We start from the raw sequence: 27,153 nt of genomic DNA, 5'->3' as shown, positions 1-27,153 counted from the left end.
ATCCCACCTCTGAAAGTTCAATTAACAAATGCTAGGTTCTCAACACACACTCACACAGGGACACACACATGCCATTTCTATCTTATATATAGCCTGTGTGTAGGATGGTTTCTGTATTTTGAGACGGCGTCTTAGCTATGTAGACTAGGATGTTCTTAAACCCCTCACATAGTTTTAGTCTAGTCTATGCCTTGCTTATTTCCCAGTCTCAAACTTGCAGTGATTCTCCTGCTTCAGCTTTCCAAGTGCTGGGGTTACAGGCATGATTCACCATGACCAGTTACATATGTAGGTTGATAGACATTCTCCCTGCTTCTCTGCCAAGCTTTCTAGACTGTCTCTTTGTTCTTGAATAGCACACTTGATTCTCTCTCCTTTCTCGTCTAAGTAAGATGCTTACTGTGCTGTGCATTGACTCCAAGGCCTCATGTCTGACAGGCAAGCACAGGCTACACTCTATGTCTTCTTTCTCTTTAAGTTACAGTGACTTTGTTACACCACCTTCTTATAGGAGTGGTCTTATGGACCCTCTTCATCCTTTGTGGATCTGGTGTCACTTCTGGATCTTTGGGTCTTACTGATTTCAGTCTCTTGTGATACATTTTTTTTAAAGTCCTATTTCCTGGAAATTATCTGAGGACACTGCTGAAGCTGGATTAAAGTTTCTTCTCCACTGTGGGTTTTTATATCCTGTTGCTGATTGCAGTAAGGCTAGAATATGGTCCACATTCCACTAAAGTTCACTCGATCTGCTTCTGCCCAGGAGGCTAGTGGATTTCTAGCACCAAGTCTGCAAAAGAACTTTGGGATTGGATTCTCTAAGGGAACAATTTCTCCAAGCCACCAGGGCTACTGCTAAGACAGAAAGGCACCTACCAGGGCTCTCTGAAGGGGTGGGAACTGTATGTGGACTCAGGGAGGGTCCTGGGGGAATTATAGCCTCCCACTATTTCTGGGTTCACCTTTCCACCTGAGACAAGCACCTGGGTCTTCCTACAGTCTGTGGCTTTGGGTACCTACAGGTCCCAGAGTTAATGACAGGGTTAGGACAGCCTGTCTCTGCTTCTTTGGTGTTCTCGAGCCGCTGCTGACATCACTGCTTTCCCTTCCTTTATGCCTGCTAAGATGAACTTGCAAACAAACTGTAGATTTTCCCCAGATATCAAATCTATCACATTGCTCTAAACAAAACTGATTTGTTTTCTGGGTGATTTTTTAAAAAAAGACACACAAAATCATAACCTCGTCTAACTTCTGTTTATTTTCAGTTTTCTATGTACTTTTCTGAACTGGATCATGTTGTGCTATACAGGCTGGCTCGGAACTCCTGAGTTCAAGCCATCATCTTTTGGCATCAGCCTTGAAAGTATCTGGGATTCAGGTGCATGTCACCGTTCCCTGCTCTCTGATCGCAAAATTAATTTTATTAGATGAGATTCTAAAAACAGGATGAGTTAGTGCTGATTGAGACATTTTTCAGTTAAATATTGCTGGTCCAAAGGGTATCTTTTTATCCAGAAGAAAACATTAGCCTTGTTTACTTTAGAATGTCTGTAAATTATATTATAACGTGATCAACCTCTAAGTGCCTAACCATTTAACTGTTGCTTTATCAGAGCATATACACGGCTCTACTTAGCAGCTGGGAGGAAGACTTACTCTTTCACTGTATGTCTTCTCATGCTCTGTGAATTCCTTACTCTGCACACTTTCAATTTTTATATGATTACAAAATAATTGCAAAATAAAAATATTGCTAGAGGCTAGAGAGATGGCTCAGTGGTTAGGAGCACTGACTACTCTTCCAGAGGTCCTAAGTTCAAATCCCAGCAACCACATGGTGGCTCACAACCATCTGTAATGAGGTCTAATGCCCTTTTCTGGTGTGTCTGAAGACAGCTGCAATGTACTCATATATAATAAATAAATAAAACCAAAAAATTAATAGAGGTCTTAAAATCTGAGGCGTGTTGTTAAAAACACAGAATTAGGCAGTTTCTTTTTTCTGAGGGGCAATGAAAGAACAAGTCACTCAGTTTCTGTGAAGACATATGCAACACGCACTGGGGAATCACTCCTTGGTCAGGTTAAACACATACAGGCATCAGCTATGCCCTGAATGCAGAAGTACATGGAGGTCTGTATCTTTTGCATGGAAGTGTGTCTTCCTGTAGATAAATGCCAATCAATAAGGGAAAAACAGAGCTTCCCCAGAGAACAACTCAGGTTCACAGACCTGGCTAGGGCTAAGTCTAGTTTAACACGCCTTATTCTGCAAGTGATCAAGTTCAGTGGTTGCCCATTGATTGCTTTTAATATATTCTTTCATCATCTTGCTTGGTCAATTTCACATTTGTTCTATTTCTTTCTCTCTTTTTTTTTTTCCTTTTCAGATCGTGAACTTTGACCTGAATTCAGGTAACTTTGTTCTAGCTCTTGTTTTCTTTCTGCACATCCAGGAGGATCAACCGGAGCAATGCTATCAAGGTCTGATTTTACATTGACAAACTACAATTAAAATAGCCCAAACCTTAATTCTCCCCAACTCCCAGTGATCCAGGGGTACAACAACATATCATCCTTTTACAAAACCTAATTTAATCTTTCCACTTTTTTTGAGGCTAAAATCACCTTGGCCAATGCTCAAACTGTTCATTTCCTTCCTTCACACCTCAAAGGGTGAAGAGCGCTTAATCAGTCTGATGTTATATTATAGGTCCCGTAGTTCAGCAGGGATGAGCTGTCCATCGTCTTTTAGAATATGCTTTCTAATTTAAAACAGCCTCTCTGAGACAGACCACATCTAATCATGCCTTGAAGTGCCAGAGCTCATTACCCTTTGAGAAAAATTGCTTTTGAAGGCTGTGGTATCATTGGTGATATGGGAGTTGGTAATACTTCCAAAGTGAAGATCAACTTGATATGACAGAGTTTGGTTAAAAGTTGCTTCCCCAGGTCCACTGAGAAGAATATAGGATAATGTATTTTCAGATAGGTTAAGTTAAATCAATGGAAACACTGTAAAAATTCTCTCTAATTCTAAACTGAAGCAAGCACTCAATGGCAATGAGACTTTTCTCTAACTCAACTTCCTTCTTGTAGCTCCTCCCTCGATCTCTTTCCCAACCATTCAGGGGTCCTCCACCACCGGGCCAAAAAATCTGGACCTTGCATTTCTTTGCTCACTGTCTACATTATTTTAAAATGATTTGTGTGCCTGCCTCTAGCGTATGAATTTTTCAAGTGAAAAGGTCTTGCATCACTTCTGCTTTCTTACGGGCAAGCATGTTCCTGGCAGGTGGTAGGCATGTAATAGGTCTGTCCTACATGGAAATAAGCAGTCCGGTGTTCTTTATTTCTGGATGCTGAGAGTGAAGGAGCCAAACGTCCACAGGACAGACCATGATCTATCCACATTCAGCTCCTCCTGCAAGCACCAGACCACCTGGCCAGCCCCTTGCTCAGCCCAGGGCTGCCTTTTCCCTCAGAACTCTTGCTCCAGAGTTCTCAAGTCAAAAGTCTGGAAAATTATCCTTGAGGCATTGATGTGATGACTGGAGAGGGTGAAGCAAATTCTTGCAACGTTTTAGATGAGCACACACAGACTTTAGAACTTCCCTCTGACATCACGGAAGAATCTTGTGACTGTTCTGTGACTTTATTCCTACGTTTCCCTTATAAATTCAGGTAGTATAATTACCCAACAACAGAGGCATTTTTAAAAAGCAATGACTATGCGGCAAGGAAGGTGGATGAAGGCAGGGTAACTGCCCAGACTCATTGAGAGCCTTGTTAAGAACTGGCATTTTTCCTGAGCCAAGACTTAGGCAGAAGCAACGAACTTTGTCATCTCCTTTCCCCTCCTGGAGTTTTCATGGTGAAAAGACAAGGTGTACTTTGGGTTGATTGACCTTTTGGCTTTGTTTTCTATTAATGGTTATCTGGTCTGCCTTGGGGATATTATCGTGGTTCAGATATTTCAGTCCTTGGGAATAAAGGCATTTGAAACACATCTTGGAAATGAGACCATCTTCGTAGAGAAAGAGACTCTTCTTAGCACTGTAATCTAATGCTGAAGTCTCTGCTTCCCAAAGTGGCTTCTGATAGTGGCTCTCACTGTTATGAAGTCAGCGAGTCATACAAGCATTCAGAACTGTGAAGAGCAGCATCAACAAGAATACTATGTTGTTTCCTTAAAGCCAACTTCTACTTCACCAATGACCATATTGACCATCCTGATCAGCCTAGAATCGAGATGAAGTTTACTGTGCTGGAAAACAGTGCCCATTGACCTTGAGGGCCACGAAGACTGAACGAGATCTATCTTCTCTCCTACCCAGTGGGTTCCCGTGTAGTTGTTCCGTGACCATGGTGATGCTTCCTGACCAGCATGAAACCTCCAGACTTCTGATACTCTACCTTCTCTCCACTCTATGCTGGTCTAGTGCCATCCTTTGCCTCCCCTTCTCTTTTTCTGTGTCCTCCTTTGGAGTCAGTGGAGTTGGAACTTCTGTGAGCCTCTCTAGTCCCCAGGAAAGCTCACTCCATCTTCTATCTTGGACTATGTTTTCTCTTGGGGTTTTAATGGCGTCAAATAAAGTTAGCAGAGTCGGAAGGGATCCATGATGTCAAAGAGCCCAGGAAACCACTGCCAGGCAGCTAAGAATGTGTATCCCATAAAACTCAGCATCACTGTGGAAAGCACTGGGAAGTATTAATAAGCTCTTTCCCCTACCTTCTTATCACAAGGCATCTTCAGCAGGCTTCTCCCTGCTTAGAGTCCCCTTCTCTGTGGAGAATGCATATGGCTCATAAAGGTCCTGAATGGGAAAGTGCGTAGTGACCTGTGAAGTTCCTTATCAATGTGTCATGGTTGTGCCCCCTCATTCTGCCATGCTACCAAGGGTTCACTTGCTAATAACCACCAAGACCTCATCTCTTCTTTCTCACTTTCTCCTCCAGAGAAATCCCACCCCAGAGGCCTAGGTCATCATGTGTGCTCTGAATAGCCAGTCCTTTTCTTTTCTACCTTCTGAGTATGTCAGAAAAACAGACCTAGCACCATCCAAGTTGCGTCGTGGAAACATGTGCTCTAGGAAAGCCCCTTCCGACACCACGGCCAGTGTGTAGACCTACTCACCCCTGAGCCAGTTGCTTTCCTTCATAATGTTGCTGAAGGTGTTCTCATGCTGTAACCGGACTTTCCTCCTCTCGGAGGCCAGACAGTGCTCCACTTGCTCTTGCTCCGTTTGAAGCAGAACAGGTTTCAAGTGAACCTAGAGAAAGAAAGTTTATCTCTAACTCTGTCATTCACTGCTTCCTTAAATCATGGATGCCCGGTGTGAATTTTGAAAAAGCAGATGCCCTACCATATGGGTTTTCACTCAAGTAAATGGAGTGTTTATCGGTGATTCTATGAAACATTCTGGTGAGAACTTTTCTTCAAACATTTGCAATTAAAAGACCAAAAATGGGCTTTGTTCTTTTTCATTTGAAAGATCCTCTTGCTTATTTTTCTCATTTTATATTTTTTCCAGTGGAATTACAGAATAGAAAATTCTATAAAGTATGAAATCAACAAATGAGGTGTGAGATTATAATGTCACTGAATTTTTATTATAATTTTTCCTGTCTTTTACAAAATTAAGACATAAAGGGGAGGCAATAAAGGCATTCTAAAGAAAACTATCTTGTCTCAAGAGATAGTCCCAATATGGAGATTTCATCAAAACAGTGTCTAACAGGCAAACAAAGAATCAATATGTTATCATAACACTTCAGCTGACCTCTAGAAACCCTGGATGCAACAGAGTCCAGATTCCAGCGCTATCAGAGATGCCCATGTGCTGACTCTATGTGGAAAGATCTTGGCAGTTCCAGGATTCATCCAGTCTGAACTTGTCCCTTCACCCAGATAAGAGTGAAAAATCTAGTGACTCTTAATGTGCTGTTTAAAGTCCAAAGCTCCCTGAGTCGCCTATCTTGGTTGTTGGAATGTGCAGATTGACAGTGACTCTGCCTGAGTTCCCTACCTCAGTTGTCAGGATTGCGTTAGAACAACAGTAGCTTTGCCTTGTCACAGGTGGTTGCATGGTCAATAGAATATATTAGGTGGCCTGAGAAATTTATACCCAGCCTCCCCTGAAATGGAGACCCTTGCATCCATCATGATGGTCCCTAGTCCACAAAGTCCATTATGTGTGTCTGAAAATGAACTTGAGAGCAAGTGTTGCCTGGAAGGTGAAGCCCTTTGAAGGTGGCCGGGCCATCCTTTCCCCTCTCGTCTTGTTTCAGTCTTGTGAGTCCTTCTCCTAATTACTTGGCCTCTTTAACTGTTGAGCCAAATCTTGTTAATCATTGCCAGTTTTATCCTGGAATGAACTCACTTTGGACAGTGATCCTGCTATTTCTTGTGGTACAGACCAAACCACAGCCTTTCACATTTCTACACGGTCTGCTATCAAATGAGAAAGTCCCAATTGGACAATTAGTTGATCTGGGAAAGGTGCCTTACAGTCTATGTTGACTGAAGTAGCCGGTTGCAGTAGCATCATAAGGCAGCAGGCTTCCAAGAGTGGCTCTTGCAAGCCCTTTCTTGTCTCTGTAGAGAAGGGACTGAGATGGCCCAGTGTGTGCCTACTCCATTTGTTCCTAAATCCAAAATGAAAGGTTTGAGGCTGGAAGGGAAAAAGACAGCCTCTTCCAGATAAAGCGGTTAATGGTGATCTATCTGCTGTCAAGTATGGGAACTCTGTACCCAGTCTCATAACACCCTCGTTCTAAAAAAACTTAAAGATTTTGAGAGATTCAAGAAGAAACTAAAGCAAGAACTCTCTTATGGCTAAGATTCTCGTGAACATAGGGTCTCTGTGATGCTCTGTCAAAGACTTCATAGGTTCAATTTATGGCCCAGAAAGTTGCTCTTTTTTAGATAATGTAAGTAGCAGATGTGCTTTTCAGTATGGAAAGCAGCACGTTTAGTATGAGGAGTGCAATACAGAAAGGACCCCAAGTGGCAAAATTCTGTGGGGTCACCTACCAGCCAGCGGTGGTGGTGCTCTAGCCCAGCTGTGCCATCAGCATGGGTTTGGAGTAGCTGCAGAGTGTGGTCAGTGACCAGCTCCGCTGGCTTCAGCAGAGACCTGGCTTTGTCCCAGCTGCGCTGGCATAGGAGACACTCTGAGGAAGAACTCAGGCATGAGGGAGACGTGAGTGGTACACCTTGCCATTGGGAAACGGTTAGAAGAAGCCACTTCCCCTACTCTCTGACGATTCTTGAATGAAATACTTAGACTATAATTTGAATTATTACATTTTTTCAAATGTGTTGGTTTCCCTTAAATAGAAGCAATAAAAAGAAACCATGGCATCCTAAATTGTGATAGATCTGGGCTCTGGCTAGCTGGGAGTTGGGCAGTGTAAGAGGACACAGTATTTCTTTCAAGAGTGTTTTCAGTCCTGGTGCCCTAAAGTTTATTTTTAGAGTTCACTAACTCAGCAACTTTGATAGTTTCCTGAAGGTCTAAAAAAATGACAGGACCATAACTTTCAACACCTTGCCTTTCCTGCCTAAAAATAAAAAAAAGTTCAGCTTAATTTTGAACTCCATAACCCAAAAAAAGAACTAATCCAGTAAGCAATATTTTTGAGAAGTCGACATGACTTCCAGATGATTTAAAACACTGTTTTTCCTTTTTCCTAAGTTGGGTCCCTTTTTTTTTTCCTTTAAGATGTTCCTCTCCAAAGATGTTCTTGTTCAGTTCTATGATGCCGACACGGGATACTACCAATAAATATCAATGAGTAAAAAGTCTCGAGGGAGTGAGTCTTGCAGTCAGAAGGAAGTCGTTCTGAAGCAGTTGTTCCTCTGTCCCTAGCTTACAAGGAAGGTGTCTGCTCACGGGGAAAATGTACCTTTTCTTTGCCGAGAGGAAAATGTACCTTTTCTTTGCCGAGCGGTTTAACTACAAATGTCGAGAAAGCCACACAGAGGAGCTTCTGGATGCCAGTGAACTTGTCCTGGACTCTGACCTTGATACTGATCTGGGGAAGGAAAACAAACCGCCCGTCATCCCGATAGATAACAGATTCAACTGCATCCCGCACGTCTCCAAGCTTTCCTTTCAGTTTTGAAAAGACATAAGCATTTTAATTTATCTTCGTGACTACTATCTCAGCGACGATCTACACACCATGACAAATGAAACTATTCTGACTTTAGGAACGCACACAATTACCATGAAAAATATGTGGGATTTAGCTATTTAGAGTATGTTGTATCAAGCCTATTACCCACAGGAAGGACTTATTAACTTTTAGGTTAATTTTCTTCCAGATACATGTAGGTTACACTGCATATACACAACGTGATCTTACACACGGACACATCTGAATGTACTACTGTCCGTGTATTTTTTAATGTGTATATGAGATGCACATCAATGTTTGCATACATTATAAATTTATCATGTTGCATTTAAAGTTCTACATTCTAATTCTTTAAAAAGATGTCTTGCTGCAATAAACATTTTAAAATCATATTACTAGTGAATCCCTCCTCAAGAACAAGACAGCCTGCCAGGAGAGGAACTGTCACTGTTTTTCATTTTTAGTCATTAGGTTTTATACTCCATGATAATGGGTGAAGAATTGCCATGTTAGCTGCTGCTTGGTTTCCCCCGTCTGTCGTCCTCCGGGCAGTCAGCAAGTGACCGAAGTATTTTGTGAGGATGCTAAAGTGATGGCTCGTCCTCTGTCTGAAGAGTCCTGAGGCTGGCTCTGTACACTTACACTCCACAGGGAAAAAAACTCTCAGATTTGGTATAATAAACGCTCTCCTCATATCTCAGCCAGATAAGCAACACTATCTTCTAAGAGTAATGGGCAAGCCAGGGTATGTCAGTTCAGCACTGAGTAATGAACAATAAAGTGTATGTATTTCTACATCTTCGCCAGGAACACCATGTACAAAAAGAATCAATAACCCACGACTCACTTTAAGTCACTTAATTTAAATCAGAAATTTGTATGTGTGTGGCAAATCTTACATTTACTGGGTAGTAATGCACCAGATATAAGCCAATTATTCCTCACTTCTATAAATAACCCTTACCCACGTAGATTTTGATGTTAGAGAAACGGGCAAGGAAGAATAAAAGGTCAAACAGGAAAAGCACGGCTACAACTCTGGAGTGGTAAAGTTCAGACGCTGTCAGCTACCAGGACAGTGGACTGAGGTATGTGTCATGGAATCTGCTGAGTTAGGGAAGAGCAGGTGAACTGGGAGTTATACTCCATGAGAAGACGACTAGAGATGTGGGAAGTGACTATTTCTGCATATGAGAAACAGATGATGAGGGTTCTGATGCCCAGGACAGCAACACAAAGAAAAGAAACGTAATAGTCCTTTCTCACGCTGAAGGTAGTTCCCAGACGACTGTACCAAAAGGGAAACCTAAGTCTGCTGAGTTAAAGAGGCAGAAATCAAACAGATCAAGGGACCTGAAATTCACTGGGCAGAATACCAGAAAAGAGATCTCTATATAAAGAGAGAATTCTAGAAATATGCATGGAGTCTTCTTGGGTCTTTGGGTTGATATCAATCTGAGCATGCATAGCAAAATCTCACAGGGCTAGACCAGAATAACTTCTGAGGAGCCTGCCTCACATTAGAGAGCAGGAGATGACTATTTTCAGCTCTCCCACACGGCTAGGAATGTTCTGAGTTCTCTCTAGGCAGACCTCACCGAACATTAGACATTCATAGAGCCCACAGAAGACTTCAACTTGCAAGAGGCCTTTTATTGACTAGTTTTCACTGTAAGAGGAAGAGTTGTGTAAGGGGGTGGAGACAGAGTTTGGGTAATAATATTGCAAGAAGAAGTAAGAAATAGGGTCTACAATTTTCCAAACACAACAAGAATGCCCTTCCGTCTCACATTTTGACTTTGTGTGTATCCTACAATAGCTGGTACCGCACTGAACTGAGTGAGATGGCTGAGTGGGGGATCAGCTCCTTAGTATTCGATCGTGCCTCTGACTACAGGTTCAAGGGCTTCCTGAAACTCAGCATCCGTGTCAGACTGAAGCTTTACTCTGAGCACTGGGCAGTTCTTTGAAAGCAATGAGGACATGAGCCTCAGCGGGCAGACCTAAGGAGCGGGGGCCACTCACCTCCATGCTTGTGCTGAACGCCCTAGTCACTTTTGCTCTGATGGTAACAATCTGTCCAATTCTGTTTTCAAAAAGAAAGAAAGGTCTCAGCGATCTTAGCACACCTCATTGGGCATAAAGCAATTCCCCCAACCAGCTGAAAATACGCATGTATCCAAAACTCAGATTAAAGCTAAAAGCAAAGGCCTTCAGAACAGGTGTTTACCATTCAAATCATGCTTATAAGGTTAACAGACTCTCTCTAATCAGAAACGAGCTCTTGCAAGGACAGAGTACAAGACCCCACCTACAATAGATACTGTAGCTATTCAGTGTCAATGAATTTCAGATCCGGTGATCTGTTTGTGAGTAGCTGCTGTTCCCCATAGAAAATTCAGACAGGGCAACAAGTAGACCTGTGCCACTGATGTTTATTTTAAAACCTTAGGTAAACAACAAACAGACCAGCAAGCATACAGAAACAAACCAGGCCATCAGTCAGCCTTCTAGATAGACGTGGGCCCTCAGAGCTGCTCCTCAGCCCATGGACTCCCACTGCTATTGTAACTCTGAAAACTTTGAGGTCAAGTCTTTTTCCCAAAAGGGATCCCTTCATTTCAGCAGAAGTTAAAAGCCGCCCAGTGTGACTTCCTCTGACGCCCTCATCCCGCCCGACTCCAACTGAACCACTTTGTCACAGGTCTCTCCATACTTTTATGTTTGTGTGCTCTACCCAACCCCAACACCTCGTCTCCTTCCAGCCTCTGACATCAGCTCTTACCTCCCTCAACCTTCAACCTCTCTGCTTTCCTGATTATTTTTTCCAGGCAATGAAAATATTTTAAGGTTTCTTTCTCCTTCTAAAATCATTTCTTTCCGTCCTCGTTTATCTGCGTACTTGACTTCCCTAGAAGAATCACGGGCCTTTCTAATTTACTCTGCTCACTGAATTTTGACTGATGGTAGCACTGAACTAAGGTGGAGTGAATGAGTCAGGGCTGCTGAGTTCGATGACGGAAGGTTTTCTCTGAGGCTCAGGTACAGAAACACACCGAGTCCAAAAATCCGTTGGCAACAGAAACCTTTGTCATTAAATAGAGAGCTGTTCCTCGGTGTGGCCGCAGCAGTGACAACACGAATGCTTTATAACGCGGTGCGTTCACCAGGCAGCATGCCAAACGCTCTGAGTCACAGGGAACAGCCTGCCACCCATGTGCAATAACCCCGCATGGTCAACATCATGACTCCCATTTCACTCTCAACAAGGATTGGACTTAAACCGTAATGCAGACAGCAACCGGCTGGGCCACAATTCAAACCCGCTCTTATCAGAGATGAAAGCCCTGGAGACGGGGTCCTCCTCAGGCTCCTAGAAAGGATGGCGATTAATTCCACTTTAATCACAGCAGAGAGGCATGCTCAGCTGTATTAAGGACAGTCTATGAGGTAAATCCGCTGGTGTTCCTGGAAGAGTGACCATATCTACTCAATGCCTTTGTGCACACATGGAGGCCCCATATACCATATCTCTCACAGTCTGTAACAGTCCAGGCAGAAAAACTAGAAGAAAGGGATCTACATACGCACATAGATATATATCTTTAAACAAGAAATTCTTGTGTTGAAGATGAGAATAAATCAGTACTGCAGTATACTTTTCTTAACATTTAGAAGAATTTAAGTAATTTAGAGAGTGATAAAGGTCATTCAGAAACCTTCGCAGCCGAGACTAAGGTAATGAGTGACTTGGCCTATGCATTTGCATTTTGACTAAGTAGTTCTGTGTTTAGGCATCTATTCCCAATACACACACACACACACACACACACACACACACACACACACACACATAATATAAACATGCAGCACATAAATCCATATATTGAAGTATTATCTGTAATAGCAAAAGCAATTCAGCACTTACTGACGAGGACCAATTGAATAGGAGTCTATATAATGAATGCCAAAGCACCTGTTAAAGGGATGGACAGCGGCGAGCATTGCTCCAGGGTGGTATTACAGGCTGACTCTTGTACGGAAAAGGTAGGGAAAGTGATACAATATATTGGAATCTAATTGTTAAAAATATGAACAAATACTTATATTTTAATGTAATTAAAGGGGTAATTATAGAGAATAAAGATAGATACTTAAGAGAAGAAACCTTGGAAGCAGTGGGACGGAAACTAAATATACCAGGGTGAAATGTACTTTCCACATTCGAGCCTACTGTGCATAAGTGTTTGAAATGAGAAACAGATACAACAAAACTAATATGCAGTTAAAACATAGAAAGTAATTGAACTTGGTAGTTTAACTATCGGGGAGAGAGCTCTTTTGAATAGCTTCCAATGCAGCGATCGTGGTTATGTCACGTTTTCAAAATCTTGTGAGTATTTCCTGAATTACTTACAACTTACTTCATGACTAGAACTAGCTTTGGGGTAATTCACAGAGAGGAAAGGCCACAGAAGGTTTTGATAGGTAACTGATTGTTCTTACAGGTCAGAGATGAGTTCTTGCGATGCACTCTACTGTTTCTCCTAATATTATTATTGCCTGGCTTGAAATTTTCTTCATACGAGCTGCTGAAGCAATTTCGATAGCTGAAGAAGCTCTAATTTGAGTAAGACATCCATCTTGGTACCCACCAGCCATTTATCTCTGACTCCAGTCCCTGCAGATAAGTCCCCAGTAAGCTTGACTCAGTGACTTCCCACCCAAAACTGTAGAGTCATTACTCTCTACTCACTATGATGTGACTGGTTTGTTTTTTGTTTATGTAACTGGCTTATGCAGATACCCAAAGATTGCCTTGAGTTGCCTTAATGATTGAATTTGGCAGAACAGAAGAGTTTTTATTTCATTCCCAATACCTCCCCTTCCCGACAATCTCAAATTTGGATCAGAAAGTGTTCATCTTGATAGCAGCTAATTGGTAGACCATTTTAATTATAATTGGATCCAGTTTATAGTCTTTTCCTAAGTGTCACAAACTCCATAACATTTGGAGGCCCCAGCAAGATCCTTGGGAGACCCCAGACTTAGGGCTCTGGGAAAGGCCTCAAAGGGAACAAGTCCAAGGTAGACTTGACAGACCCCAGGGAACCCAGATTGCATCTGCTCCAAATTTGCAAATCAAAGGTAAGAACTGCCAGCTAAAGCCTTCTGAAGCTTGGACTGAGCAGTGAATTGTTCTGCTCTGGTTTAGAGTCCAGGTATTTGGAGAGACAAAAGGCAGGATCATATGAGATCATAGGCCTGGTTCTATGGGACAGAGGAGAGGCCCTACTGTCCTTCTGGTCTTGGTGTGTGAGTGAACGTGGCCATCATATGTCTGTGTAGCTCTTTTTTTTTTTCCTGGTTGTGTTGTACTGTCTTTTCTGTTGTTCTTTATTGCCTGTTGGATTCGTGTTTTCAAGTTTTCTTGCAGAGACGGGAATTGAACTGAGTGTAGCCAAATTGCCCCTGAACAGCATTTTTGAGAGGCACCGGGGCTGCCTCTATGCTAGCTCCCCATGGAGCTTGCCACTTCTTCCTTGCTTCATCTCCATCCCTCTCACTGGATCACTGACGCCTGCTGTTTAAGCCTTACAGGTACAGCAGACACTTCTCTATGCCCCGTTTACAACAATTCTTACCCCTCGCGCTGCTTCTGAAGAATATCTTCCTTTTTCCTACTTGTTATATCTACCAGATGGCTCCTGTTTCTAACCATGGAGCTCTGGCTGGGACACGACCCCCAGCCACCAGCACCATAGGCTAGGTGGTGCAGGTGCCCCTGGTGTGTAACCCTGGGAGGCACCATAAGGCCCCTGTGCGATGCCCACTGCTCCCGTGCTGCTGCCCCTGGCCTGCACCCACAATTTCTTCTCTCCAAGTCTTCTTCATATTCTGCTTGCTCTGGTCCCTCCTGCTGATTCGGTTCCCAGGGAGTAGGTTTCTATTGGGTATGGCTAATATTAAAAAATATCGTTTTGTGTGCTGTGCTTCATTAGAAAGGTGGCTCTGAAGCTGGGGTATGACTTCCCTCTCCCAACCCAAGCACAGTTGTTTAAAAATTTCCTCCAAAATCTCTGTTTTAGGTCAGAAGGCCATCTGACTCTAGGACACAGAGAAAACAGAAGAGATAAAAATACAAATTTTTTGGACCTTAAGACTTGTAAACTTATTGAATACAGTTAAAAATCTGTAAAATAAAAGTCTGTAAAGAAGAGGGAAACAACCTGATGCCACATTTTCTTAGTAGTTCCTGTAGGTTTTATAGTTTTCTCTTTAATGGCCTCTACATGACAGATACTTAAATTATTCTCCAGTTTAATGATTTTATAAGATAAAGAATACTTTTAAGATTTTCAGGTTATCTGCCTCCATATACAAATACATGCAAACCGGTTATAAAATAAAATCTGTCTAAAACTTCTCAATTATAACTCTAGATATGTTTGCTTAAACTTATCTGGACCTGTTAATACTCTCTCACCATAAGGAGATAACCGAGGTTATTGGACCTTCACCTAAGAATCCAGTTGCTCTGGCTGGTAAATTTATTTATTACTCTCGTATCTCCTGTTATTTCAATTTTTTTTTTAAAAAGGGTTTATATAACAATTAGGATGGCTAAATGTAATTACTGATGTCTCACTCTTTGGCACCGCCCCACCCTGCTTGGTTCTTAATTACCCCTCATCCTAAGGGGGTGTTAGACAATATCCAGGGATATTCAAAACTCTTGCTAAAATATGAACTTTCTTTCTCTCAGGATCCATAAGGCCATGGCAAGAGGATGTAGACAGAGGCATTCTATAAAATTCCAAGCTGCTCCCCACCACACACACAAAATAGCTTAAAACTTGTAACAAAAGGTTGATAATTAAAAATCTATACACATGTAACTGTAATTTGTTACCGCATGCTTGTATGCAACTTGAAATCAACTCTGGTTATTCCTTTTCAGACTAAGGAGACACCAGTCTCCAAGATATTTTGGATTAGAATGGATTTTTATATGGTAATATTTGTCCTGAAATTTTTAAATAAAAAGCAACAAGTGTTTAATAAACAAAATATAATTGTTAAGCAAAGATTATGAATTTCTAAGGTTTACTCAAATTAACAATAATTAAATTGAAGTTTTTTTTTTTTTTTTTTTTTAGTCTAGCCTCTCTGTTTTTGATTACTTTGTTAATTAAGCTTTAACTATTTGGGTAAACTAGAAATTTATCCAAGAAATCATACAATAAATTATAATATTATTTAATGATATACTATAAAAGAATCAAAAATAAAATAAGTTTCCAATCCCTCTGTGGGCTATATTTATAGTTTCATAAAATTCCTAGTCTCTCTATGGGTTATATTTATGATTTAAAGTTTTATTTTGATTATTAAGAGAGCTCCAATTAAAAATTTTATTTTTTTTAGGCTAAAATTTTGCAAGGATAAAACTGTAAAATCCTGATCTTATTAAAGCTGCTAACTTGTTATAAACTATTAAGGATAATTAGGACATACAACTTAATGCTCAGCCATCTTATAAGTGATTAAACTCTTTAATGTGCTCAAAACTATGCATGTAATCAGGCTAAGTACAAACATAATTCATTTTCAGAGACAAGCTTTATTTGGCTCTCTTTATATGTTTCAGTGTTAAGCCTAGATAAAGCAAGTAACTGAAAACAAGCCAAGTTTGTATAGTTTATATATATACTTCATAGATAGTGGCTTCAAAGTTGTCAGAGAACTGATGAATATGGCATTTGAGGTGTTTAATGGAAAAAAAAAATCTTACTATGAAAGACCGCAACTCCTAGTGGTGACCCCAAGGTCTTCAAAGATGATAGGGCACAGCCAGTCTACCCAGAGTATGCTAGCTCTAACCACTGGGATTAACTGCCCCAACATCACGCGCCTCTAGGATCTGGCCCAAACTGTGGACAACAGGACACTGGAGAATGGATTGTCACACTTTGTGTAGACAAAGTAATATCAGTTTCTTAAGTTCTAGCTCTTCAGGAAAACCATTCAGGTCTTCGGGTCCTAGTGGCTGAAGAGTGATGCTACTCTTCCCCCCAACAAAGCCACTGACACCACAGGAGCCTAGGTTGACCCAATTTTAACTGATACGTAGGCCATGGATTATACTTCTGGCTGGATTTATCCTTCTCAGGGCTCTGATGGTAGCTGAAACTCTGTCAGTTGAGCAGAGCAGACAGCAGCTCCTTCCCCCAGGCTGCAGCCCCCTTGGCCGTTCATTTCATATGCAAAAGCCAGACCTTGTTTTTTTTTTTTTTTTTTTCCCTAGTGCTACTAGGTCTCCTGCTGAGAAAGGCAGACGAGACTGCCTTGCTAGCAAGCTTCATAGTAAAGGACAATCTGGTTTCAAATGTAACTCTTTACTGCTCCTTTATTTAAGAACAGGCTCACTGTCAAATAAAATGTTCCTAATAATTTAGATTGTTTGCACACAGTAAGTGTTTGCACCCGGCAGCAGAGATTCTTAGTATCATCTATCAGGTAGGAAAAGGCCCTTCAGCATGAGAGGATAGGAAACTTGCCAAACCTCACACTACCACACATTAGATATCCAGAGTTACTGAAGAAAACAGAGACCAAATTGCACTTACGAAAGTGACGACTGGTGGACATGGGGATTTTCTTTTTACACTAAGTGTTTCTTGTTTTCTAAGAAAACACGGTCATTGACTCCAAATGAATTCAGTGCAATAAACATGAGCTGCAAATGATGCAGTAAATCCACAGGAAGGGAAGAGAACAGCACCACGTACCTAGCCGTGTCCTCAAACAGAATGTCATCCATTGAGGCTGTGACACAGGAAATCCCAGCATGCTTTTCAGCTTAAAAACAAACAAACAAAAAAGTCCAGGTCAAAGTATGCCACGTTAGTACCCCTGATTAAAAGTCTTAGCAAAAAGAAAAAGAAATACGTTGACGTAGATTGGCTTTGGTCACACATCCCCTCTCTCATTGCAGCACCGCACTGCCCACACATTCAAGGCCACCTGTATTTACGAGCAGGCCTTTGCTCTGTAAGTTGTTTCTACTGTGTGATGATTACAGTACTTTCTCCCAAATCCTAAATTGGGAATCTTCTAATTTGAATTTTAAAACCAACGCTCAGGAAATCTAACGACTATAAGTAACAATTTGGCAAGTTTTTGATGACTCTAAATCTTTTTATATTATTACCAAGAATTATCATTCTTTTATTTTATAAACAAACATCAAAGCTATACCCACTGCCTCCTACAGCTAGTAGCTGAGTATATTAAGTCACAGATGACTAGAAGCACAGAGATCTCCTCCCACATCCCAGGGGATGCGCCTGGGTATCCAGGATGTCTTCTCCCACGTCTGAGGAGATGTTCCTGGGAATCTGAGGGTGCACACAGAGGCAGGTGGGCCACCCTCATCATTGAACATCAATGTGTCTGCATAACGACACTGTAGACGAGAGTGTTGCTAAGGGGCGGAGCAAGGGAGAAGAGGCACTCGACATTTTCCGAGGTCTATCTATATCTGCACTCGATTTGTCCAGGATTGGTTTTGATTATTGGTTTTGCTTAACATAAAAATACCAGAATTTATGCTATTTGCAACTGATTTGTTGTGAGTTTATGCCAGTTTTGTTTTTGAGAGGCATTCAGTTAAAGTCCAAACAGATTTTCATTGACTCCCCCACCCCCACGGCTCCCAACAGATTCTTTCTACAGAGACTAGGTTGGCCAGGAACTCATTTTGTAGCTCAGGATCCACTCCCTACCCCCACCCTCTTTCACCTTACCCTCTTGGGCGCCAGGTTTTCAGGTGTGTATATCTTGCTTGGCTTGCTGCCTTTTAAAGAACATTTAGCTTCATTTTTAAACTTGAAGGCTTCACAGTTGATACACATTATAAAGAAGTGACAGAGAATTACACTAAATTCTTGTTCCCTGCGTAGAGTGGGTTACAATGTATGGACTAACTGATCATCTTTGGTAAGTAGAGGTGGAGAAATTAACCATTTTGGAACTCTATATAGGAGCAGCGGAAACGTAAGAGGCTAGTCAGTTATAAAACAATTTAGTAAAAGACAAGGATTTGGAAGCGTAAAACTCTAGTCTTGTTCAGGGTAGACTCAGCTTGAGGCAAACACGAGGCATGTTCAGCTGATTTCCAGGCATTGAGTGGAAATCTTACCAGTCTGCTCAGAGGCCCTGATAGAGCCACTCTAAGACTATACCCTTAGAGCCAACATTTTCCAGAGAAGTAATGAATGTTTTTTCCAAAAGCATTCGGTAAAACATTGATTTATTTAAATAGTACCTAATAAACACTCGGCTGGTGAAGGGACAGGCTGTTGAGTTAGGTTAAAATGTTCTTTTGACCGCGTACAACAATGTGATTTGCCAATTTTAAGTGACTGAAGTAATTAAAATGTAGTAACCATTAAGATAAGAATGTATCGCTCTATTGCACTTTCCAGGAGAATACCATGCTTACAGAGCACAGTGACAGACTGCATGGTGGACCAAGGAGAATCAGCAGCAGGTGACAGTTGGAACTTTACGAAGCACTTCTCACTGGCCATGCACCAAGCCATGCATGCTAGCCATTGGCCATGCACCAAACCATGCACACTGGTCAGAGAAGGTTAGTACTATCATTGGTCCCATCTTTAAATGAGGAAATTCAATCCTAGAAAGATTCAAATGATCATTCTAATGGTTTTTTGACTGTGTATAATAGGAATTCTAGGAAAGAGTTGGGTGGACAAGGTTAAGAATGCTGTCAGAGAGCACCTCACTGAACCTGGCCCCAACAGCCATACTTTCTACTACACACTTGTAGGAATCAATAAAAAGGAAAAGACACTAATAAAAGAGGCCAACATTAGGTCCCTCACTCGTGGGCATGATTACACATTGTCTTTTCTTCATTTTACCAAGGTGACTGGAAATCAGATGAATACACCTCACGTTTGCCACATTGACTCCAGCTGAGTTCACCCTGAACATGTCTAGAGTTTGACACTTCCAAATCCTTGTCTTTTTGCTGAATTCTTTTATAACTGACCAGTCTCTTTCGGGCCCATTGCTCCCACATAGAGTTCCAATGGCTCCTGTGAGCCCTTTGATTCCCCTTCTGATATGGAAGTTGTTCTCCACCAATATGAATTCAAAAGGACAACATTGTCCTGGTTCCCCTTCACACTTTCAGTGACAGTAGAAATACTTGGAGCTATTACTGATTTCCCAGGGAGATGTAAGTCCATTAGCCGAGCGAGAACAATCCATGCATTCATAATATGGCTACTGATAAGGTAAACACCGGTACCCATTCCTTCTTATCCTCAACCAATACTAATTGTACACCTGTGCTATGCCAGCATCTCTCCAGGGGGCTGGAAATGCACCCATGGCCTCAATTTCCATGAAGTGTAAAGGGAAAGCCAGAGACTGATCACGCAGATGTACAATGACAGAATGAGTTCCGTGTTCTGAAGAGATCCTAGAGCCCACGGCTCATGGAACAAGTGAAGGTTCTTGAGCTGAGATCTGAAGGGCGACCCAGAGTGAGTTAGGTGTGAGAGGAGAGTGGACAGCAAGGCTGCTGAGCAGACAGAGCGGTGGTTACCGTGAGCCTGAGGGGGGCAGACAGGGCGGTGGTTACTGCAGGCCTGAGGGGGGCTTTTGCCGCTAAATGGCAGTGAGAAGGAGGAGTGAGATGGAGTTGAAGGGAAGGAAGGCCAAGAACAGACCCTAGATGGGGTCTGGAAGCTCTTGTCTGTCATCTTTTCAGAAATGGTATTACCAGATATTGTTAGCTATCTTCTGACCTCCGCTGTGACCAATTACCTGAACGCACTGATGTAGTTGGGCCAACCAGGTCTCTGCTGCTGCCAGTGAGGTCGGTGGTAACTTTTATCACTGGCTACACTGAGCACAGCCTTTCTGGCTCCTTTTAAGACTTTTTCTTAAACATATCTGATTATAATATGCCTATATAAGATAATTTTTAAATTAATCTTGCTTGGTGATGTATGGATTCTTGAATCTAACTGTATGATAATTTTCAGCATGTTTGGGGACATTTTCTCCTTTGGGAGACCTTCTGCATATGTAAAAGCTTTCTTTTATTTTTTCATGATTGTATGAAACTTTTTGTATTTGTATGATGCTAGAGATTTAATTCTAACCCTATGCATGGTAGGCAAGTGTGCTATATGACTGGACCATAACTTTGTTTCTGTATGAAAGGTTTTATATATATTTGTTGACTTTTCTCCCAGCCATTTTTCATTTTGTAGTTAAGGATATACAATGTGTTTTGAAATTTCGATGCTATAATCCCGTTATTGAGTTTTCCTATTGTCTATTGTCAACACTTTCTATTTCATTTTCTGAGTTATTGTCTTTTTCTAATCTTTAAGATAATATAAATTTCCTTGAGTGTAACTATAATAGCCACATTAAAGCCTTCGAATTTTAATTCCAGCATCAATGTCATCTATACATTGGTTTCCACTAATTATCTTCGAAGAATAAATCATGTTTTCCAGCTTAATTGGATGCAAGGGTTTTCTATTAGCTCCGAGCTATTGTTGATTGGTTGTTGAAAGAGGGGGCCCTGATGAGCTCTTTGACAAGTGTTAGTTTTGCTTTTGTTGTTTTCCTGGAAAAGCGGGTGGTTCAGTTTACTAAATATAAACCATAGAGCCCTGTCATTTTAGAGATGGACTTGGTTCCTTCACTTTCCCTGGTCTTTCCTTGGAAATTTGAAGTCTACCCTATACATCCCAAATTCAAAGTGTATGAGACATCTGCTCAAGGACTCCAAGTAAAGCAGAGCTGTTACCCCCCTGTCTTTCTCTCTTCACATTGCAATGGATGTGCTTCCCTCAAACATTGTCCTTTGGATGTTCAAATTGGCAAACCTGCAGCTTTCTAACACACACACACACACACACACACACAGAGACATGCACACACACACACACACACACACACACACACACACAAGAACCACCACCACTACCACCACCTCAAAAAACCTAAATAAAGAAGAAAAAAAGAAAAGCCGGGTCTCTGTTCTCCTGAGTATGACGTCCATGTGTTTCAAACACTTTCATTCACTTCTCAGTTGCCTTAATTTACCTTTATTTGCTGTTCTCTCCAAAGTTAATCATTGTTATTGATGTGAGAAAGATTTCTGATAGGAAATACTTGACCAGGTTAGAGGAAAGATCCTTTCAACCTTTAGTAAAGAAACAAAGGGGATGTTGGGGGTGATCTGGTCGTGACATCTGTCACCCCACTGATCTCTAGGGTAGTTTCAGATGATCTGGCTGGGTGGGTGGGTGTCCCCTCTCCCCTCCCTGCCTCAGGGATCCAAGTGCATCCTTCCCAAAGCTGCACACGGGGTCAAACAGGATGATCTTCCCCTGGATAGAGGAGGACCTGTCTTCAGACAAGTATGTGTGAGTAGCTCTGCTTCCTCAACAAACCCTCCAAGTGAGCTTGTGAGTCCATTTTTAAAGAAAAAAAAAGTAAAGACAAAAAGGTGTCCGACGTGATGAGGTCAGCAACTTCCAGATGTACTTTAGATGCACTCCAGAGGTGAGACCAGAATGCAGCGAGAAGAGTTTGAGCGTCATTCTGAAATCCACGAGGCAGGATAGTAGGGCCGGAGAGTGGGCAGTGGAGTGGAGGTTGAGCACAGGGGCTGGGCTGAAGAGATTCCTCTAACATGGCGTTAGTAAATCCGAACATGAAGGGGTTGTGTATTGAATGTGTGGAGCAGGAAGACACACGCACTCATCAAGGATGAATCCTAGATAAGGGTACGGTTGTGAGTCAGGTGGCACTCGTTAAAGGTAAACATTCCAAAAGACTCACCAATACCATGGAGAAGAAAGTGTGGTCTTGGGAGAGTTCAAGCAAGAAGAGAACACGGGGGTGGAGGAGGACACAGTGATGGTTTCAAGCTTCCAGTGTGAGAAGACTGAAAGAAGAATAAGGGGTCGATGGCAGTTGTGGGGCCTTATGCTAATGCGATCGGAGCTGTTCCATTTTTATTCAACATGGAGAAAGATGTTTTGGATTCCGGCAGTGCCTTGGGGACATGGCCATGGCTTTATTTACCTTAGGGGATGTAAATATTCAGAGCACCGGGCAACAGAACTCTGATTGGAATGATGCTAGAGAATCCTGCTTTTGCGTTACTCTTAAGATTCAAGCCCATCTAACTTGGAAAATGTCTCCTGATTGGCTCTTATTCCCGTAGAGTGTTCAATATGGTCCTTATTTGATTTCACAAGCCACCTTATCATGAGGAGTCTTCATTCCTTTAATAGTAACATTTCCAGTTATGAAGTTACTGATGGCGATATAATTACTAAAGCATAGTAGAGATGATCATCTACAGTCTTCCTATGATCTAAGTCCCCAAAAGGTCAAATTAGAATCTCTTATGCCAATCGTATTCAGTGCCTTGGAAACAGGCATTTCTCTTATCAGCCATGCCAATAGTTTCTGTACGTCTTTCTTTTATTTACATATTTCTCACACCTTGTAATATTGTCAGAACCCAATTCACATCTTGTTAGAACTGTTAAGTCTGAAATCAAACAAACCAGCCAAATAAAACAAAGGGACTGTCATTGAAAATGGGCTACAGAGATAAACAAAGAATTCTCAACTGAGGAATATCGAATGGCCTGAAGCACCTAAAGAAATGTTCAACATCCTTAGTCATTAGGGAAATGCAAATCAAAACAACCCTGAGATTCTACCTCACAGTCAGAATGGCTAAGATGCTGGCAAGGATGTGGAGAAAAAGGAACACTCCTTCACTGGTGTTGGTATTGCAAGCGGGTACAATCACTCTGGAAATCAGTCTGGCCGTCACTCAGAAAATTGGGACATAGTACTACCTGAGGATCCAGCTATACCATCCTAGGCATATATTCAAAAGATGCTCCAACACATAACAAAGACACATGATCTACTGTGTTCATAGCACTCTTATTTATCATAGCCAGAAGCTGGAAAGAACCCAGATGTACTTCAGCAGAGCAATGGATACAGAAAGTTGGTACATCTACACAATGGAATATTACTCAGCTATTAAAAACAATGACTACATGAAATTCTTAGGCAAATGGATGGAACTAGAAAATATCACCCTGAGTGAGGTAACCCAGTCACAAAAGAACACACATGGTATGCACTCACTGATAAATGGTTACAAGTCCAAAATCTCAGAATACACAAGAAACAATTCACAGATCATATGAAGCTCAAGAAGCAGGAAGATCAAAGTGTGGATGCTTCAGTCCTTCTTAGAAGGGGGAACAAAATTCTCACAGGAGGAAATACAGAGACAAAGTGTGGAGCAGAGACTGAAGGAAAGGCCATCCAGAGACTGCCCCACCTGGGGATCCATCCCATATGCAGCCACCAAACCCAGTCACTATTGCTGATGCCAAGAAGTGCTTGCTGACAGGAGCCTGATATGGATGTCTCCTGAGAGGCTCTGCCAGAGCCTTCCTGATACAGATGAGGATGCTTGCAGTTAACCATCAGACTAAGCTTGGGGACCTCAATGGAGGAGTTATAGAAAGGACTGAAGGGGTTTGTCACCCCATAGGAAGAACAACAATATCAACCAACCAGATTCCCCAGAACTCTGGGGACTAAAGCACCAACCAAAGAGTACACATGGAGGGACCCATGGCCCCAGCTGCATATGTAGCAGAGGATGGCCTTGTTGGGCATCAATAGGAGGACCTGTGAAAGCTTGTTTCCCCAGTGTAGGGGAATGAGGTGGGGGGATGCAGTGGGTGAGTGGGAGTGGGAACATCTTCATAGAAGGAGGGGGGAAGGGAATGGGGGATGGGAGAAGGGGGAAGGAGATAACATTTGAAGTGTAAATACATAAAATATCCAACTTAAAAAAAAAAAAAAGAAAATGTAGCCAAATTTCATGGGTGACTAACAGGAGAGGGTAAGCACTGTCTTAATCCATTAGGAAAAGCAGGTGTCCGTAATGGTTTGAACTATACTTGTGCTGTGTGCAGTATATGGAATGTTACCTGTGACATTAAAGTCCCTCCTACGTCGAATTCTTTCCACCTTTTTGCCCAGAGCTAGAACCAGGCAGTGGAAACAGAGGTTCAGCACAAAGGTCAGGACTTCAGAGACAAGGGAAGCTGGGGAAATGGAGAAAGGACATTGAAACTGAGGAGCGAGACATGGGAACGGGCAAAGAAAGAGAAGGTGCAAATTCCTTAAGGACAAAATCTTCACACACTCTAGAAAAATACCAGCTGCCATTGCTGCTATCAGACAGTTCGGAAGGGAGGCTGTTACCAGGGAGATGATTTGTATGGGGAACATGACACTGCACTTGTTCTTAGTGCCAATAGCCTCTGGTGGAACAGCCTAAGCTAGGCTCAGAATCAACTCAGGATTGATTCTATCTGGCCCCTCAGAGAGTGAGTTTTCCACTCCAAGAAGCATCTGTGAAGAATGGAGAGACCTTGGGTTTTACTTTAAGGATGATGGGAAGCTACGGAGAGGTCCTGCGTGGGAATCGGTGATGTGAATTGTGTATTTAAAGCTCACTGTGTAGAGATAACAGATCCCAGGGAAGCAAGATTACACTAGGATACCAAAAGATTTTCTTCAGAAGGGAGGCATGGCCAAGTGCTTGTATCCAAGACTATAATGGGTCTAAAGATGAGAGAATTCGGCGTGGGCATAGGACATCCATGCCCTGCTCAGCCTAGGCGTTTAGTTAGAAATCCATTTACATTATAACACACTGGTTTCAAAAGCAGGGCTTTCGTTCAATCTTAATGGTAAGTTGTTCAAAGTCAGATCATAAATCATAGCAATGCTGAGGGACTGCCTTTTCTGGGGCGACCACAGCACACCATTATGGACTGGGAGGTTTGGCTAATAGACATTTAGTTTCTCAGAGTTCTGAAGGCTGTGAGGTCTGCCACCTGCCACGTCAGACTGGTGAAAGCTCTCTTCCTGATGGGCAGACCAGCTCTTGCTTCAGCCTCACGTGCTTCTAAGGTCTAAAGCTTAGCCCCCTGGGATAAGGATGTGCTCTTCTCTTTAGCCCTGGTCACTTGCTTAAGCAGCACAGCTACACCAGGGAACTGTCACTTCCAAAATACAAACTTCAGGGATGGCATGCAGATGACATTCAGTCCATATTGCATGGTTTTTGTGCCCCCTACCCTCACCCTCAGTACTGAGATGGAAGTCACACCGGCCTCATGCAAGCCAGGCAGCCCTTCACAACTGGATCATACCACGAGGCCTTTGTTGTTCTAACCCCCATTCTCTCTCAGGAATATCAAGTTTCCAGTGACTGTTGATGGCAGTAAACTGAACAGAGAAGGGAATCTGGCAAAGAGCAATCTTTTACCAAGGAAGATTTTAAATCTTCCAGTTGAGTAAGAACACTTTTGTTGTTGCAGTAAATAATGCAGTTGTTTGTCAAGAAAATATGTTAACATGAGTGTGTGCGCGAGCTCGTGTGTGTGCACGCGTGCCTGTGAGATCGAGAGGTGAATCTGTGTTTCATTCTTGCGGTATAGACACTTTTTTCCAGTCTCAGTTCTACTTAATCAATGAACTCGATCTTTAGAATTTTGAATGTGGTTAAATACAGATATATGCAATCTATAAAACAAAGTCTTTGCGAGGGGGAGGTGTCATCACCTTATTTTGTGCGTTGAAAGGAGTCCTGACACATAAACGTCCGGGGACCACTGGTCTAAGTCGCTGTCAGCAGCTAACTTAGTCATCATTCTCTGGGAACATTACCCTTCAATTGCTTCCTTCCTTTTCCCACGCTCTCTCTGGCTTCCAAGCCAGCCTAGTGCATCCCCAGTTCCAGACACTTCAGTCCTTCAGGATTCCCAGACACCATCACCCCCGGGCCACGGGCCACCAGCAGCAGCCCTCCCCGCCCGACGGTGCCCTCTCGTGGGCCGCGCACCTACCGGCCAGGCAGGCAGTGGTGTCCATCCACTTAAGTAGTTGCCCGGCGCTCAGCTCGCCGCGCGAGTCGGCGTGCGCAGGCTGGATGGCCTGGCTCATGAGCACCTCGCCGGGAGCCACTGTCGGTTCCATCGTCCCGGCTGAGAGAGCTCCAGCTCCGGACGCCAGTGGCAGGCCATCCATATCCCTTGGGGCCCGCCTCTGCTCCAAAGGGCGCCGCCTGCGCCCGCCCCAGGTGCTTAGGAGGTGAGAGGTCAGGGTCCTACAAGTCACCCCGGGACTGTCGCGAGGAGGGAGAGGGAGGAAGCCAGCCTCTCCCGGAGCAGAACAGGATCGCCGCCCCAGCTCCGACCCGCACCCACAGGGCCAAGACAGGTGTTCTCTAGAATGAGGGACAATGGTCACTATCTGAAGACCTTGGCAAAGGAGGGAGCATTAGAGGGATTGCGTGCTCTCCGGAGAGTGCAGAGCCTTATGCTGTGGGAAAGTTTTAGAGAGCTTGGCTTCTGGGCTTTGTTGCTTGGTAGGTTTAGTAGTTGGCCCTTTTCCCCCATGCCAGGCATTGCAACACTTACTGCCCGGGCCTTTGTTCAAACTACCTTTAGATTCTTAGGACACTGTAGCGAATCCAAAGATCATGTGTTAGGAAACCGATTCTACTGCCAAACAGACTGAAAAACAAAGGCCCCGGGGAGCTGGAGTGTGTAAGTGCATCAGAGTCACCCAGCTAGAGAGGGCAACTTCCTGGGTTTTCTAGTGTCTCCCGACGTTTGTGCGAGACAAATCTAGGACACTGTATATGAACTCGAGGCTCACACTCAGGGCCAGCAGGTGCTATACTTTGTAGAGCAGCAGCCACTGGCTTCACAAAACTGTTCTTTTGAGGGACACAGGGACATCAAAACCCTCCAGTGGCTCCCGGATCCATGGATGGAGTCATGGAGGCCAGGAGGGGTGAGGTGGCTTGTCCGGTACTGG

The 27,153-nt window shown here is 42.8% G+C and overlaps 1 protein-coding gene across 2 annotated transcripts in view; it reads right to left on the bottom strand.

Annotated features, from left to right (window-relative positions):
* Positions 1–26,638, bottom strand: part of Acot12 (acyl-CoA thioesterase 12) — a 42,039-nt gene extending 15,401 nt beyond the window's left edge. The window contains exons 1-5 of one of the 2 annotated variants that reach the window (XM_063281213.1): positions 26,178–26,638; positions 16,941–17,010; positions 10,174–10,234; positions 7,915–8,043; positions 5,141–5,276 (exon numbers count right to left, since the gene is read on the bottom strand). In XM_063281213.1, the coding sequence (XP_063137283.1) occupies positions 5,141–5,276; positions 7,915–8,043; positions 10,174–10,234; positions 16,941–17,010; positions 26,178–26,358 (577 nt within the window). In that variant the 5' untranslated portion in view covers positions 26,359–26,638. 2 annotated transcript variants of the gene reach the window in all.
* Between the last annotated feature and the right edge of the window lie 515 nt (positions 26,639–27,153).

Source organism: Rattus norvegicus, chromosome 2 (genome assembly GCF_036323735.1).
Source record: "Rattus norvegicus strain BN/NHsdMcwi chromosome 2, GRCr8, whole genome shotgun sequence".
Lineage (NCBI taxonomy): Eukaryota > Metazoa > Chordata > Mammalia > Rodentia > Muridae > Rattus > Rattus norvegicus.
This window is presented reverse-complemented; position numbering and strand designations above follow the sequence as displayed.